The sequence below is a fragment of the Phyllopteryx taeniolatus genome, chromosome 5 (genome assembly GCF_024500385.1).
Source record: "Phyllopteryx taeniolatus isolate TA_2022b chromosome 5, UOR_Ptae_1.2, whole genome shotgun sequence".
Lineage (NCBI taxonomy): Eukaryota > Metazoa > Chordata > Actinopteri > Syngnathiformes > Syngnathidae > Phyllopteryx > Phyllopteryx taeniolatus.
In genome coordinates, this window is record NC_084506.1 from 14,645,989 (window position 1) to 14,664,725 (window position 18,737).

At 41.5% G+C, this 18,737-nt stretch overlaps 1 protein-coding gene across 2 annotated transcripts in view; it reads left to right on the plus strand.

Moving 5' to 3' along the window:
- trim44 (tripartite motif containing 44) overlaps nucleotides 1–18,737 on the plus strand; it is a 105,151-nt gene that overhangs the window by 43,993 nt on the left and 42,421 nt on the right. For both annotated transcript variants that reach the window (XM_061773497.1, XM_061773498.1), the window contains exon 5: nucleotides 11,396–11,418. In XM_061773497.1, coding sequence (XP_061629481.1) covers nucleotides 11,396–11,418 — 23 coding nt within the window. The remainder of the gene's footprint in view (nucleotides 1–11,395; nucleotides 11,419–18,737) is intronic.

The following is an 18,737-nucleotide window of genomic DNA, read 5'->3' on the forward strand; positions in this document are numbered from 1 at the left end:
ATCTTGTCTGCAAAATGTTAACACTGATGGTAAATTTACTTTCTTTTTTTGATTGCATTCAAGTTTAAGCAAACATTACCAATGGCTTTGTTGTGGTTAAAGAATGCATTTAATGTTCAACCAGAGATTAGTTCTATAAACTTGGACCTGGGAGGAGTTCAGTGAGGCAATGGAGAACGACTTCCGAATGGCTTCGAGGAAATTCTGGTCCACCATCCGGCGTCTCAGGAGGGGGAAGCAGTGCACCATCAACACTGTGTATAGTCGGGATGGGGCTCTGCTGACCTCGACTCGGGACATTGTGTGTCGGTGGGGAGAATACTTCGAAGACCTCTTCAATTCCAGCGGCATGCCTTCCCACGAGAAAGCAGAGTCTGGGGTCTCTGAGGCGGGCTTTTCTATCTCTTGGGTTGAGGTCACAGAGGGGGTGAAAATACTCCTCGGTGGCAAAACCCTAACTCTGGATGTTGTGGGGCCGTCCTGTTTGACACGGCTCTGCAACATCGCATGGACATGGGGGACAGTGCCTCTGGATTGGCTGACTGGGGTGGTGGTCCCCCTTTTTTAAAAGGGTTCCAACTACAGGGGGCTCACACTCCTCAGCCTTCCTGGTAAGGTCTATTAAGGGGTGCTGGAGAGGAGGGTCCTTCGGGAAGTCGAATCTCAGATTCAGGAGGAGCAGTCTGGTTTTTGTCCTGGCTGTGGAACAGTGGACCAGCTCTACACCCTCGGCAGGTTCCTTGTGCATGGGAGTCCGCCCAACCAGTCTACATGTGTTTTGTGGACTTGGAGAAGGCGTTTGACCATGTCGCTCGGGGAGTTCTGGGGGGGTGCTTCGGGAGTATGGGGTGCCGAACCCCCTGATATGGGCTGTTCCGTCCCTGTATGACCAGTGTCAAAGTTTGGTCCGCATTACCGGCAGTAAGTCGGACTCGTTTCCGGTGAGGGTTGGACTGCGCCAAGGCTGCCCTTTGTCACCGATTCTGTTCATAATTTCTAGGCACAGCCGAGGCGTGGAGGGGGTCCGTTTTGGTGACCTCAGTATTGCATCTCTGGTTTGTGCAGATGATGTGGTTCTGTTGGCTTTATCAAGCCGTGATCTCCAACTCTCACTGGAACGGTTCGCAGCCGAGTCTGAAGCGGCTGGGATGAGAATCAGTACCTCCAAATCTGAGACCATGGTCCTCAGTCGGAAAAGGGTGGAGTGCCCTCTCCGGGTCGGGGATGAGCTCCTGCCCCAAGTGGAGGAGTTCAAATATCTTGGAGTCTTGTTCACGAGTGAGGGAAGAAGGGAACGGAAGATCGACAGGTGGATCGGTGCAGCATCTGCAGTGATGCGGACTTTGTATCGGTCCGTTGCGGTAAAGAAGGAGCTAAGCCAAAAGACGAAGCTCTTGATTTACCGTTCGATCTACGCTCACCTATGGTCACGAGCTGTTGGTTGAAAGAACAAGATCCCGGATACAAGCAGCCGAAATGAGTTACCTCCGCAGGGTGTCCGGGCTCTCCCTGAGAGAGAGGGTGAGAAACTCGGTCATCCGGGAGGAGTTATGAGTAGAGCCGCTGCTCCTCCGTATTGAGAGGAGCCAGATGAGGTGGCTCGGGCATGTGATTAGGATTCCTCCCCGGTGAGGTGTTATTGGCACGTCCCACCGGGAAGACACCCCGGTGACGACCCAGGACCCGCTGGAGAGACTATGTCTCCTGGCTGGCGTGGGAACTCCTCGGGATCCCCCCAGAAGAGCTGGATGAAGTGGCTGGGGAGAGGGAAGTCTGGGCTTTCCTGCTGAGGCTGCTGCCCCCGTGACCCGACCTCAGATAAGCGGAGGAAAATGGATGGATGGAAGACAAGCTTGTCAATAAGCAATTACATGCTATTGGTTGGTCAGAATAAACATTCCACACAGAAATTTAGTGTGGTTCTAATGAAAAGAAACTTGAGTATGCTTGAGAATGTGTTTCTATGCTGGTCAGTAGTTTGTCAGGACAAATGACTTATTCCTTAAATATGTGAAAGCAGTTTGACATCAATACTTGCACTGAGGTTAATTTTTCAGAGGCCTGAAGCATATTACATACTCCCATCCCTTTTAAATTCAGTAATACTGAACATCCTCCCTCACCCTTTCATTTAAAACCTGTAGAGGAAGCATTTACTGCTCTGTGTCCACAACTGAAAACATCAAATGCCTATATTTGGCATAGGTGAACATCAACCAGGGTATCTTTACTGTACTCTTGATGCTGCCGCGGGTGAGATAGGTTGTATCTCTGTTAATTAATTGATTGCTTGTGGTTGTCCTGTTACAGTTTAAGGTAGACTAAGAGATGGACTGATTCATTCTAGATTAATTTGAGCTGTCAATGGATAATCTGAATTAAATTCTATCATCAAATAAATCCACTGTTTTTAGTGCACTTCCACTGAATGCTGCATTATACACTATAATCTGTTTATGACACTAGCCCTGGAACTACTTTGTGTTTGTATATGCTGCCGGGAGACATAGTCTCTCCAGCATATCCTGGGCCATCCCCTGGGCCTCCTCCCGGTGGAACATGTCCCGGTGGCATCCTAACCAAAAGCCCGTGCCACCTCATCTGACTCCTCTCAATGCGGAGGAGCAGCGCCTCGAATCTGATCCCCTCCAAGATGACCAAGCTTCTCACCATCTCACTTAAAAAAAAAAAAAAAAAAAAAAAAAAAAAAAAGTAAAACGACCCCAAAGATAAGGAATTATAGCACCTTTACACAGTATGTTGCTTATTTTGCTGAAATCATCCTGCTTGAGAGAGTGGCCCAGCCTCATGCAAATCAGCTTGCTCTCGTCCCGCCCCACATACTGCTGGGCCAGTGGTGAGTACAGCTTTTGTTACCATGATGACAAGCGGTAGAGCTAAAATTGCCTGAATTTAGCGCCCCAAATCTCAACAAGTGACTGCCCCAACAAAACCAGCATGGATTCTCTTTTCAATCAATTACTGTACAGACCTGTGATTGTGTCGCAGACACATCGCCAAACACAAATACTCCCCCACCTACCACCATGTCGACAAATCTACCAAGCAATCAAGTAAGTACCGCTTATCAGTTGCTAACACCTAGTGTTAGCAAATTAATGGCACCACTGGCGAATTTAACCATATACCCAGACCCCTCCTTTAAAGCAAGTCCCAAAAAGATTTGAGTACATTTTCACTGAAGTGAGCAATCACTCTTAAAGGCAGTATTTATGAGCAAAGCCACCAAATTACACTTGTCAGTTAATGGGGTGGTGTGGTGCATGACATTGCCAAAGAAAAATACAAACACCCCCATGTTGTCAGCGTAGTCAAACATATGAGTATGTGCTGGATATCTGATACTAATGCTGTTGGCTAAAGCTGATACTATTATGCTAACACTGCAGCTCTGCTTATTTTTTAGCTTTGACATGCTAGTGCTTCCATGTAGTCTGGTGTCCAGAATCCAGACGTCACGTAAAAGGGTCTCTGGAACTTCGGCCACTCAAGCTGGTCACAAATACAGTGCGGGGTTGTTTATTATCTAAATTAGCTCCACAGTGGTGTTGACATGCATAACTGCTCACTCGCAGACACATATTAAGAAATAGGTAGGTAACAAAAGATTTTCTTAGCTGTTTAAATTCACTCTCGATGGGTACGCAGACAATCTGGAGACCCAACTATCCGTACAGAAACAATAAAATGTCAAATTTCCATAATATGTACCCTTTAAGGCACGTTTGAACCCACAATTGTTAAGATATTTCTTTAGATCCTGTTTTATATGCATTAAATCTTGTGTTATTATACCTTAACTCTCACTTCATTGAAATCATGGCTAAATAGTGCAGGGGGTTTTCACATTAGACCCAATGACCAAGGCAGTTGTCTAGAAAAAATAGCAATTATAATATAAACATATTTTATTAATAGGTTGAATTATCAATACATATTTATGGTGTCTTTACTTAACCCTAACCCATGCCAACAACACGACAAAAGCAGAACTCTAAAATAATCACACTTTACATAAATACACTAAAACGCTGTGCACTAGTAGTTGGTGATGTCATTTGGTAAAGAAACATGCACATTTGCATTACCCGCTTATTCCCCTGAATCTTACTGATAAGTATACCGTATATTGGGGGAATATTTGCATGGTTAGACTTCGACATTTGTCGGTAATGCACTAAATTTACACCAGAGAAGCATTACATAACTCTATAATAAATCTCTGAAATAGCCATGCTATTGTTGTTGTGAAGTATATCGCTAAACTTAACATTTAATAAGGATAAAAGTAATTTTCAATGTTTTGGACAGAAACACAGTGTCGTTTTTAAAACTTGGACTGCAGGGCACATTTGCAACATTATGATCCAAAAGTTGTTGTTGTGTAAACAAATGAGCAAAACAACAGTTATTTTGTTTTTCGATGAAGCCTAAGCAAGGCCTGAGGGATGTAGTCTCTTTTCATTTATCCATTTCTGTAAAGAGCAGACTGATTTCGTTTACCAGTTCTCTTCCTCCACCCATTAGAATGAAACGTATTTTCAACTTTTGTTCATGAAAAGCGCTACTTGCGGCTCCATAACCGAAAGATAAGAAAATCATTTGCTCGTCCGTAAACATAAAGAACCATGCAACATTGTCAGACAACCTTGTCAGTTAAAAAAAACAAAAACATCCATCTGAACCTATGATTCATCATCCAAACTTTTATCTGAAGAACAGATCATGTTAAATATTCTTCTGGCTTGGGGCCAAACAAAAATGGTTGATCTTTATCTCCCACCTCTCTCCAGATGAGAGCATAGGACCTTACACGTTAAGCCCTATAGGGTTCACAGACAGTACTGATAGTGACAAACCAGCCCAAACCACTTTGGATACTTTTTTGCGGAAGTTATCATTAACTATTCTAGGCTCCAGCACGCCCGCAACCCTAGTGCGGAGAAGCGGGTCAGAAAATGGATGGAGGGATGGATATTCTATACCACTGGGATACCCTCAGATATGGCCACTGAAAATGTATCCATCATTCAAATTAATTCTTCTCCTCTGTCTCTTTTAACTATTACTGCTGGTGTTAGGAATCCTACTTGTTTTTAAGTGTATTTTTTCCTGTCAAAATTTCAGTTCATGTCAGCAAAAAATCTGAATCAGAAACATCGTTTTTGGAACGTGTTGCAGCCATAAAATTCTAAGTTAATGATTATTTGCTAAAAACAATAAAGTTTATCAGTTTGAACGTTAAATATATTGTCTTTGTAGTGTATTCAATTAAATATAGGTTGAACATGATTTGCAAATCATTGTATTCTGTTCTTATTTATGTTTAACACAACGTCTCAACTTCATTGGAATTGGGGTTGTAATATGCATCTAGCCCCAAGCAACTGCACACTTAACTGTACAAATGAAAGAAAAGAAATACATTTATTGCTTTATGTTTTTGTTATCGCCCATCCGACTAGCTGCTCAAGACAACAAGTTGAGCTCAATTAATGGCTATGAGAGCTCAGAGCAACTTGGGAATCAAGCTGAATAAACACACTCCCCATTTACGCTCCAATTACTCCCTTACAGCAAAATTTTGCTTATGTTAAGCAACAAGAAAAACAGAAGTCTCTTTGCATATATGTTGTACAACCAGTGGATTGGTTCTTTTTGGAATGTTAGCATATCTCAAGTGGACTTTTGAGTCCCAAGCACCCCGCAGCAACCACCTACCCACCCCCACACCGTGTTCAAATATTTAAAACAAAGTATTTTACAAGATCTAAAACATTACATTTTCAGCTTGATGAGGCAGACAGCAAGTTATTGCATGCTGACCCTCACTCATCAGTTGTCTTCTCAAGTATTATACCTCCAACTACCCAATGTCAGCAAGAGGCTGTGTCACTATAGAGTATTCATTCTGGATGTAGTCAAGGTCGAGCTCTGCAGTACAATCGGTGCTGTGTGGGATGTTGGAGCTAGTCGAAGAGGCAATCTTGAGGTTTTTAAATAATTTTGAAAAGATGGGCAATATTATTTGCCTTTGCTCAGCATACAAATATTAATCACAGTATTTCAAGCCCCACTGAAATCAGACAGAAATGCAAAAAAAAAGTATTTTACATATTTCGCAAAATACATAGACGAGGTTGATGTTTGCTGGCTTATTTATAAAGAAGGAGAACTATATGAACAGCCAAAGTAACTAGTGAAAATTATAGCAGTACTGGAGGTAGATCCATATTCAGTAATGTTGCATATAATATCCAGAGCCTGACTATTTATTTCATCTTGCATGTAAGATGTACATGTGCATCTGTTACCTAGATATATACATAAACGAAGCAATGAGTCATCTAAAATATTATAGAAGGCATCAGTAAAGTGGAACCTTCACATTTTAATGGTCTAAACCAGTTGTCCAAACTACATTCCAGGGGCCGTTCGCATTTTTTAGCGACAGCATATACCAATACAAAGAAATTTGGCATGGCCTTTGTGGGTGTTGCGTTACCCACGTGCTCCACCTGTGTCTACTCCTACCACTGCTACTAGAATAATAAAATGGTTTCATATAGGCTTTCCTTGATATGGAAAAAAAAAACCTAAAACTAAAATAGTAAAACTTCTGTCTTTAACGCCTCAATGAATAAACATAATTCAGTTTAAGAAGAAAATAGTGTGAATCACAATTGTTTCCTCCATTTTCTGCTCTGTGTCAAGGTTTGATTTGTGAACACTCCTTTAAAGAGTGTCATTTACTGTAACTTTAGAATGTTGATATGTTGGTTTTGAACGTGGAGATGTGATTCTGTTGTTGCTCAGTGCAAGGGCGTAGCTTTTGGAGTGGGATACAAGGATTTGGTGGTTCACCCCCAAATCATGAAAAAATAAGAAACAATCTTAACAGATTCTTCCAATTTCCATTGTTTTGAATGGGATTTTTTTAAATGCACCTCTAAAGGGGACTGAAAGGGAAACAATGTGAGGCAAGGGTATGTTGTACATGTCCCCACTAGTCTAAACATGGTATTCTGATTAATATTGTGTTTGTGGAAAAATAATTAAACAGATAAACTAATAAATTTTCACCTGTTCAAAGAGGCGGCCATTTTGGGCAACATTGCCCTCTGCTGTCGACTGAAATTAACTCCCTGAACCAAAGCCGGAAATAAAGATATCGGGCTCCCCCTGTATGCTGCGATAACTAGCAGAACTAAGGGTTGAGTACATGATGGTTTGGACAATATACTAGCAAGTTTGAAACCATCATGTAATCAACCGGTGCCTCCCTTCAAAGTCGAAGTCAAGCCAGCCGCAACAAGGTTATTCTTATTAAGCACCATGGCATAAAGAAAATAAAGCACCACGGCAACATGCTGGATGTCACCAGCGCACTGTGGAGACCAATTCCCAACTTCAAAATAAAAGCCCCACCTTTCGACATCAGTGGCTTATTAGGCTTTTGCCTGTGAATATTATCATTCATCCAGGTAGTTTCATTCTCAGGGCATTGAATCCATCGCAACTGGACTGTTCTGTTTGTCCAGTTGCGATGGATTCAATGCCAGGCTTCGCACTGCCCGTTGGCCATTTCGCCAATGGGTAATTGAAACAGGATGTGGCAAAGCGAATATTGCCCATGTTCGCCAAGCTAGCGAATCAAAATTGCCTGCGCCAAAACTCAAAAGTCCTTCCTGTAGTTCACATTAGTTCTCACAGCTAGCTAGCTGCCTTCTTCATCAATGCACGAGCCGCTAATCCCACTTTGATTGTCATGCTGAGTGGCAGCGCTGGCTCGAACCAAGGTGTAAGTAGCTAGTCATTTGGGGGCCAAAGGCAAACATAGTCACGGCCTCCTCCCCATTCCTTTATGTAATTTAGACCACTTTTTCCTGCTTTTGAAATCTGTTACAATTATCTGAAAGGTAAAGTTAGCCTACTAATATTTAGCACCAAAGATTTAGAATATTGTTTGTCTTTAACTAAAAACTATTCAAAGGCCTTAAGGTCCTGATTGAGGATTATCAAATAGCAAGTGAATTATCACAACATTACTTTAATTGATAAGAACATGAATTAACATTTAATATAAATTACCATTTACTGTACAATCTATCCAAAATCTTGACCGGAACCCTTCCTAGAGCTGGCCGTCCGGCCAAACTGAGCAGTCGGGGGCCTTAATTCTAAGCGGTATGTGTGGCGAAAACCAGGTACTGCTCATCACCTGTCCAATACAGTCCCAACAGTGAAGCATGGTGGTGGCAGCATCATGCTGTGGGGGTGTTTTTCAGCTGCAGGGACAGAACGACTGGTCACAATCGAAGGAAAGATGAATGCGGCCAAGTACAAAAACCTTCTTCAGAATGCTCAGGACCTCAGACTGGGCTGAAGGTTCACCTTCCAACAAGACAATGACCCTAAGCACACTACAAAAATAACGAAGGCGTGGCTTCAGAACAACTCCGTGACTGTTCTTGAATGGCTCAGCCAGAGCCCTGACTTAAACCCATCTGAGCATCTCTGGAGAGACCTGAAAATGGCAACATTCACCATCCAACTTGACAGAACTGGAGAGGATCTGCAAGGAGGAATGGCAGAGGATCCCCACATCCAGGTGTGAAAAATTTGTTGCATCATTCCCAAAAAGACTCAGGATTGTATTAGCTCAAAAGGGTGCTTCTACAGAATACTGAGCAAAGGGTCTGAATACTTATGGCTGTGTGATATTTTAGTTTTCTTGTTTAATAAATCTGCAAAAATTTTAACAATTCCGTTTTTTTCTGTCAATATGGGGTGCCGTGTGTACATTAATGTGCCCTTGGAGATGCGCTTGGCAGAGTGACATTATGGTGTCAGGAAGTCCATCTAAACTTAGGCCTGCTAATACCACGTCCCAGTTGTGGCGCGGGGATATAACTAGGGGTGGGCGATATATATCACCTTCGATATATTCCTGAATGTTGCTTTAACGATTTGCAATTTTACATTATCGAGTATTCTTACTGTCTCAAAAAGAAAACAACCGAACAGGTGCATGGACAGGATAGGAGGAAGAGCGAAAGGAGGAAGTGGATGAAAGTCCTCATTCGCCGAATCAGCGGAAATGATTGCCATGTGACTTGGTGGAAAGGAAAACAAACTCTCCCTCTCAAGCTAGTGGGCCGACTGAGCAACCTTCTCATGAGTTTAGCAGCTTAACAAGTAGGTGAATGATATATAGTTGTTTGTTGGCCATCAGGAAAATGACAGATCACTAAATGTACAGGTATACGCTGGCTTCCCAAACGCAGGCAGCTTAAAAGTGAAACGAAGAAAATGGAGAATGGAAGGTGCTGTTTCAATCGTGGAGGATTTATTCATTTTGAATAACACAAAGAAACCTGTGTTGTCAAAGTCATCCCGATGCTGGTGAGGCTAATGGAGGCTCGAACTGGCATAGCCCTATGGCCGCACCGTAACTAAATATCTCACTATTTCAGCACCCACTGCTTTACTTCTTTAAACACAGCTGCTAAATTTGTCACCTGGAATAAAAAATAAAAAAAGATTCCGCGGTCACGATGTCACAATCATCGTCATCATCGTCATAGGTAACTAGTAACTGTATTGGAATACATTTCTAAAGTAACCCTCACAACTCTGAGTATGAGGAATACGTACTGTAAAATTTGGTGATTCCACAAGCACAACTACCGCTAAAGAAAAGATATATCTGCACAACAGACTCAGAAAACCCTCACCGAGTCATTTAGCAAACAAGTACCATATGCCAACGCAAGTAAACATTGGCAAGACATAAAGAATGCCATCAACTACATTTCTTTCTGTTGTGTTCTAGCCAGATTTGGAGGCCAGTGTGTGTTGTAGTGACAAATCTATTTGTTTTAAAATATTTTATTAGGTTAGGTTTGCATTTTGATGTCATCGTAATTGTTTTTGTTTTGTTACCAAAGCGTAACTAAAATACTATTGCGCAAACCTGATTCGGCATATTGTCCTGTATACAGTCTGGACATAACTTGAAGTTATTAATTGTTAAATATTGCCATATGAGATTCTTGTGCAATGTTTCGCATTTGATGTATGAAGCAATTTACAAAATAAACGTGGTGTTGTTCTGAAATGCTGTGTCCATCAATAAATGTCCTGGGAAGTAAGTTGAGATTTACACTGTTTTTTCTTTTCTTTTTTTTTTTTTTTTTTTTTTAAAGGATATTGTCTAATTATCGTAAAATAAAATAAAAATGTTTATTTATTTATTTATTTATTTTTATTTTTTATTTTTTTCATATCTCCCACCCCTAGATCTAACGCAATAGTGGTTAATTTGATTGGTGTAGAAAGACAGACACACGAGGTCCTTGGAAGTGTGTGGTGGATGATAGATTTATTTCAACAATGGGCATCCAAACTTCTCAATAATTGTAGAAATAAATTAATTGAATGGATTATTGGTGGCTGGGTGGATCAGACGTATTTCATTCAAAAATATTTGAACAGCAGACATCGAACCCTCTGAATTATTGTAGAAAGCAGTTCATTGAACACGTCATCATTATTATCATCATCACGAGCCCTTTTTTCCCCCTTTTATTCACCCACTACAGCTATTCAGAGGGCGGGGCGAGGGGGTGGAGCACATGCATCGGTGGGGATAAATTCATAAGTTCGCAGACATATTTCAGTCTCCTGCGGTTATCACCAGCTCGTCCTGTATTTAATCAAGTTCTCCCTTGTTACACCAGCCAAGTGACAATGCTCCAGTGACGCACGGATAGCTCTCTCCATGCATGCGAGACCGTCACTGCGGCTCACTCAAAGGGAATGAATGAATTTAAGCCACTTTGATTGGCAGCAAATAAATTTGGGTGTGTTTACGGCCACCGGCGCAGACAGACCCTTTCGTTAAATACGCCGCTTACATGCGTCTGAGAGATTATGACGACCCGATCTAACCCCCCCCCCCCATTCGCAGAGTTATTGGATTTGTGCTTGTCAGGAAAATAGAGCCCCTTGATTTACAATGTGGATTTATGACAAATTTTCTTCTTGCTGGATTGCAAATACAGTGTTTCATAATTTTTATTTCAATATTTATATTTTCTTGTCTTTATTAAATGTATGTCTGGTAGTTATTCTATAATGCTAACACTGGAAAATGAACTGCCAAAATAGCTGATAAAAAGAAAAGAGGAGCATCCCTTCTGATTGCAAATTGAGAGTCAGAATTAATGGGTCAGATTTAGAGCCACACCAGCTGTGGCCCTATTTAATATGAATTATGTTGTTTACCTTTTACTTTATTACCCACAGCACCTGCACAATGATTTTTAGTGTTTTATTCTTACTCGATTTTTGTCTTTCTCTCTGTTTGCAGAATGACTTTGAGCCCAGACCAAGGTAAGAACACCAATTTGATCCAGGGTCACCTTTTTTTTTTTAACAGCATGATATATAAGCGTAAACTTAGGGCACTTCAAAACCACTTCTTTCAGGTCTCTTAACAGTCATAATATTCTCCAACCTGCAAACTAACATAAAACATGTTACTCACCCAATGTTCAATACCAATACAAGCTCACCTATGCACCTCAAGTACTCCCTATCCTCCAAAGCCATCCTTTCACGCACGTGAGTCACGTTGGTTTCCCAGCAAGGCAATTAGTTGCTCTTATTTACGTGTGCCCGATCTCTCTTGCTCAGTATTTATGTGTCGCAAGTTTATTATAGTAAACAACAAATTTAGTAACAAGGGAAAGAACACATGCCAATAAGAACTTGATTGTTTTTTGTGGTTGTTGTAAGTTAAACACATTTTTAAAAAGGCCATATGACAGCATGTGTCTCATGAATGTTTTTTTCTGTACTTGTGATGCATCTGAGCTAACCTTACAAGCGGTATTATATACACTACTTATTGCACTTCAAATTCTGTAGACTATTATACAAGACCTGCATTTGATTTGTCGATGGATGGAACGTTAGAAAGTTAATAATTCTTTTCAAATTACATTTTTTTTATCGAGTTTTGACTACACAATATTTATTGTGATTTTTTTTTCCCCACACACTTCACAAATACCCTGTATAAAAAAAATCTAAAACTAATACTGAAACTAATAAAAACTAAACTAAAACGAAGCATTTTAAAAAAAAATAAAAACTAATTAAAACTAACAAACCTGCTCTAAAAACTGATTAGAACTGAATTTGAAAAAGAAAAGTCAAAAGGAAATAAAAACTAACTACAATGGAAAATCCAAAACTACTATAACCCTGGTGTGTGTGCAAACTTCACCCCAGTACGTGTTGTTCTGTCATTACATATTGTATATCACGCATGTGCTTTAGTAAATCTTACACGCGCTTTTCAAAATAATGCACGCATGATATATTAATTTGAAATACGCCCCTCCTCTTCGTTAGTCCTCACTGGAGCTCTTGCACATGTAGGAGATACAAGTAAGATTTATTAATATTTTACCTGTCTGTTTACGGTGAGCCGGAAGCTCTAAACTAGGATAGATGAGGAGAGTTGGATGCCGTGCATTACATATTCCGCACAGACGTTACATAAGGTGCAGGCCTGACATATAACTTGCTCACACGAGATTCATAAGGCACGTGTGCAACTAACTAAGTTGGATTTACGAGATATGTCAAGCATGCGCACAATTAGGCCTCTTGCGAGCGCAAGTTGTAAGTCGTGCATGCGTTTTATAAATCGCTATCATGTCATCTCTTGGGTTCTGTATGCATGCGTAATATTCCCTCCTTTTTATGAGCAAGAAAGCCGTCTGTGTGCTGATGTGTAAATATGTCATTGATGGTTCAGCCAGTATTATGAGCTCCCAGTTTGGAGCAGATGGCAGAAAGGCTGGACCGAAGGGCAAGATGCAACTGCCTTTGACCAAGGTTAACTGCTAAATCTTACACACTCCCTGACATAATTACTCTCCAGTCTCCCATATTGCACTAAAATGCAGTTGGGCAGAATCAAATGTAGCTAGTGGGAAATAACTTTGCAGAGAAGTATTGCAAGGGGAAAGATTGCGAAGAACTGTAGTAGACAGCTTTATTTGTGAATTGATTGTCTCCTTGAGATCATTATTTCATGGTTTGACTGGGGGTGAGCATTTGACTACATCCTTGATCATTTTTGTGTAAAATTAATGAATCAATAATTATGATTTTGAAATTATCAGAGAGAATCTCTTTGAATGTTATGAACTCCTTTTTCGATCCCTCTGTAGTACTGAGAAGACTATTACACTTTGAATAGGTTGCCATATCAGTGGGTTCTGTGACCGTAGCTAATTTTCCCATAACTAATGATATTTTGTTGTTCCTTTGGCCCACAAATGTTTGTAAGTAATGAGCAGCATCTGTGCTGGTTCCAGCCAAGTACCGTATTTTCACGACCATAGGGCGCACCGTATTAAAAGGCGCAGTCTCAGTTACAGGGTCTATTTCTGTATTTAACACATACATAAGGCGCACCGCATTATTGGGCGCAGGCATGGTAAAACATACGCTAGCCTAAAACATACGGTAGCATGGATTCACGCTAAAACAATGTTTTTAAAAAGGCAGCGGGAGCAAAACTGAGTTCGGTTGTACTTTATTGAAGTATTTAACAATGTACTCACGTTATTTTTTTATTAATCCTCATCCACAAATCCATCAAAGTCCTCATCTTCTGTATCCGAAATGAACAGCTGGGCAAGTTCTCCACCAAACACGCCAGGATCCCTCTCGTACTCGTCGGAGTCAGTCTTGTTGCCGGGGGGCTGTTCAGCAATGATGCCGACTTTCGGGAATGCTCGAACAATAGTCAAAGCAGATAACTTCGCCCAAGTATCCACAATCCATTCACATATGGTGGCGTAACTCGCCCGGCGTTGCCCCCCAGTCTTAGTAAAGCTGTGTTCGCCATCTGTCATCCATCGCTCAACACGCCAGCTTTTCCTTGTAATCCGCCGGACGTTGCTGCGCCACGGTAGTCCTTGCCCGGATGGATAAATGGTGCCATTTCATAAAACGAAAGCACCAAGAAGGACCTCCTTGAAAATGTTCGATTTTCATCTCTTCTGCAAGCGTTATCGCCCTTAGTCGAATGGTGACTGTAGAGACGCTTCTCCCGGCTGTGCTTTGCTCATTAATCCATTGCTCGAGTTCGTCTTCCAACTCGGGCCACCTCGCCTTGTTTCCACGGAAACTCAGCTTTGTCTTCTTGACTTGGCGAAGCTCGTTTTCCTGCTTCCTCCTCTTGCGAACTGTGGATTCGTTGATCTTGAATTCTCTCGCGGCTGCTCGATTCCCATGTTCCTCCACGTAACTGATAGCTTGCAGTTTAAACTGTGCTTCGTAAGCGTCTCTTCATAGGAGCCATTTTCGGGGGGGTCCTTAGCCAAACCGATGTTGTTTGGCACAATGCACAGCCCAGCGCTATATACCTACTGGGGATGTGACTTTAGCGTCCACTTTCATGCACCCTTCCCCCTTTACGTCTGCATGCTGTCCTCAGCCACGTCCACTTTTCCTCTGTATAAGCAGCGTTTCGACAGGAAATGCTCCCAGTCAGTCAAGCTGTCAAAAAATAAAAAAATAAAATAAGTCAAGCGGAGCGCTCATCACACAACAACAGTTATAGATGTTGGAACTCGGTGCACACATAAGGCGCGCCGCATTATAAGGTGCCCCGTCCATTTTGGAGAAAATTTAAGACTTTTAAATGCGCCTTATGGTTGTGAAAATACGGTAATGCACCAATTTTGTCTGAAATGCTTCAAGAAACGATTAATTACCAATCCCAGACAATGAGCTGAATTCTTGACAAACCATTAATTTGCTTTCATGTCCATCCCTAGGTTTGACAATACAATTAAAAGTATCAAATACTGTGAATGATTATACAGCAGCAACAGAATTCTGCTGTCTCAGCCCAGTATCGCCCAATATCACTACCATAGACAAAAGCATTTTCCGGACCATAATCCTTATACCCCCACACATCTTTCCACCAGTTACACATCAATACAATGCCTGCAAAGATCTTCTGAATTTAAATCTTGCTTTTCAGTTCTCAGCTCATCCACCAGACTTATGAGATGCATTTAAATGTAAATTTCATCCCTCTGCACTCACTCCACATCTCCCTTGCACTTCCTGACCCTTCTTTTATGTTTTACATATGTTCTATATCTATGGACATCAAGTTCATTTGTGTGAACACTATTAAGCTTTCGGACAGATTGGCGTAACAATGTACCCTGTACCATTTGCTTGCATGCCTGCATGTGTGTGATCTGGTACTGTGTGTGGTGTGCAACACAAACATCGGAGTGAGAGTTGAATTTCCCCTTGAGGGACACCTCTCAGTAAAAGAAATAAATAAACAAACAAATAAATAAATACCAAAATACGGCGGCACGGTGGTCGACGGGTTAGCACATCTGCCTCACAGTTCTGAGGACCGGGATTAAAATCCCAGCCTCGCCTGTGTGGAGTTTGCGTGTTCTCCCCGTGCCTGCGTGGGTTTTCTCCGGGTACTCCAGTTTCCTCCCAGATCCCAAATGGTTGTTTGTTTATATATGCCCTGCAATTGGCTGGCAACCAGTTCAGGGTGTACCCTGCCTCTCGCCCGAAGATAGCTGGGATAGGATCCTAGTGAGGAAAAAGCGGTACAGAAAATGGATGGATGGATAAATACCAAAATTACAATTCAAGTTCAGTTCAGTTATTTTTTTTTTACTGTCAGTATATTGTGAGAACAGGATTTGGTTTCTCCACATGTACGGGGGCAATGAATCTCGGGTATAGTTTTATTCGCTGTTCCTGCTGTGCACAGCTTTACCTCTGAGGGGCAATATGGTGCACGCAATGAGATCCACACTTGCAGTAACAAAGAGATTAGAAGACGTCACAATCGAATATTTTTCATAGAACTCGTTTTTCACAAAGTTTGAAAAATATATGCCTGAGAGTATTATTATATTGCCCTTTTGTATGTGTTTATACAGTGTTTGTGTACCAATATTCATTATTTTGAGAGATATACAGTGGGTACGCAAAGTATTCATTCATTCATTCATTCATCTTCTGTTCCGCTTATCCTCAGACCCCCTTAAATTTTTCACTCTTTGTGCTGTCCATTTCTTCTGATCATCCTTGAGATGGTTGCAGCTGTGTTTGATTATACTGATTGGACATGATTAGGAAAGCCACACACCTGTCTGTATAAGTAAGACCTTACAGCTCACAGTGCATGTCAGAGCAAATGAGAATCATGAGGTCAAAGGAACTGCCTGAAGAGCTCAGAGACAAAATTGTGGCAAGGCACATATCTGGCCAAGGTTTTTCAACAATTCTGCCTTTTTTCTGTCAATATGGGGTGCTGTGTGTACATTAATGAGGGAAAAATGAACTTAAAAGATTTTAGCAAATGGCTGCAATATAACAAAGAATGAAAAATTTAAGGGGGTCTGAATACTTTCCGTACCCGCTCTAAGTGCTGCGAGTTCAACGTTAATTTTTGGGAGTCTGTGATGTATTTGAACAGTCAATAGGTTTAATGCTTTTGTGTGTTTAGCTTTATAGTGAATTTCAACTGGAGAGTCAAAAAATGACTTTAAGCAAGCGATACTCACTCTTGCTTCTTGCTACTATGTTAGCACTTTAGCAACCTGTTGTTGTTAGCACGTGGACTCTGCATGCCGTCCGGGCGCTGCTGGATAAAAGTGCAGGACCAGAGCATGGAATGGAATGCTTGTATAAGAGTGGTAAAAGTTTAGACCCAGTCTGATCCGATCCTCTTTTTTATTTTTTTTTATTTTGCTGGCCTCGGACCGTTTTCTGATCTCAAAGATGGGATCGGGACACCCCTTCTTAAAGATTTCTATATTAATCTAATAAATATTTGGTCACTACTTCACGTTTCATTTATTGTAGGAGTTATCTGGAATGTTCTGTTTTATAATGGTAATTGAAAGCAGATTCCAAGGCCAAACCATCTACTATGTTGAACCGAGTCAGTTTTTGTCTTCTTTTTTCATAGTCTAAATGTACTTGGAGACTTAGGGGACATCCCTGAGAGGGCATTGAAGTGGAGACACTGGAGGATATCTTATCCGCCTATCTGTCTGAGTAGTTTGCCCTTCACATGGTCAAATAAATGAGCTAAGCAAGGCAGGGCTGTGTCAGGGCATCATGGTTGGAGGACATAGTATAGAACTATGAAATGAAGGCAGTGAGGAAGCTGAATTTCGTCATGAAAAAAATCACGACTGTGCTATGGAAAGTAAGCAATGTGGCTATACTACAAAGACTGCAAAAATGTAATCAATCACTGCAACAGTGATATACAGTTGGAACTGTCTCACATGTCAATAGTGTGACAGGAAATAAATTGGCTGATGCCATGCTACACGATTAAGATCATGTGATTGACCAGCAATCAGAAGTAATTGATTAAACATTTAAAAACAATAAGAGCACAATTTTAAGAGAAATGCAATATTTGCATTTAAAAAAAATATATACAATGGTGATGAACCGCTTGCTTAGGATACATACCAAGAAAACTACGGTAGTCCTTCTTACTCTCTGGTATGCTTTATAACTTGTAATTCATTCCAACAAAAAAATATATATTCACTGACAACAAAAATGTATAAAAAGAAATGAAATAACATTTTAGCAATTTAGCATCAGTCTAGATCAGCAGAAATACTCTGGTTCAAGTATAAGTGGCAAGAAAGCAATGTAAAAATAAGCCTGCACCAGCCAGGCCCGTTAAGGCTTCTTTATACTCGTGCGGACGGTGACCGCGCTGATGTCACTGCGGCTGTCCCGCGCGTAGTTTGCCTTTATACTCGACCTCAACCCACACGCGCAGTTTTGAAAATGTACTGCAGTTCATCTCCAAGACGGGGGTGTCGCTACGGCTGGTATTGGCTAGGACACCACAAGGTGGAGTTTCCTCTGCATTTTTTTGGCCATTTCCGGAAGCCGTTTTCACTTTCCTTTCAGTAACAAGAAACAAAGCAACAACAATGGCGACCGTGGAACAGTGTCTGCTAGAACAAATTGACCTAGATGACCAGATGATACGCTTAATTATGCTGCAAAATCTATCAAGAAGGCGGTGGTATGTAGAACCAAGGGGCATGCTGAGTACGTCATCACAGCATGTGACTAAAACGGACCAATCACGAGAGATGATCTCCACGGCGCTGTACGCGCAGAAATAATTTTTGCTGGGTGTGCGTCAACCTACGGAGAGGGGCCGCGCGGGCCCATTTGTCGGTCACGTGATGCAACGCGGGCGTTGACGGCCACGGGACCGTGGGAGTATAAAGATGCCTTTAGGCTTCTCAAATGACCGCCGGTGTCAGGAGCAGGGAGTCAGGCAGACACACACAAAGCACTTTATTCAAACACAGCACTATTAGGACTACGAGACACGTTGTTTGTACGTACAAATTGAACAATTTAAGCCAGAGGTGTCAAACATATGGCTTGTGGGCCATAACTGGCCCATCAGGGGGTCCTATCCGGCCCGCGGGCATTATTCTGCCCATCAGGCAAGTTTTAACTCATTTATACATATAGACTCTTATTTTGAAACTCATGCTTTTATGTTGACACAAGCACCGTAGAACCAGAAGTGCTGTGAGCGGCGTGACGTGTAATGCATGAAGCTGAGAGGGAGAGAGAAA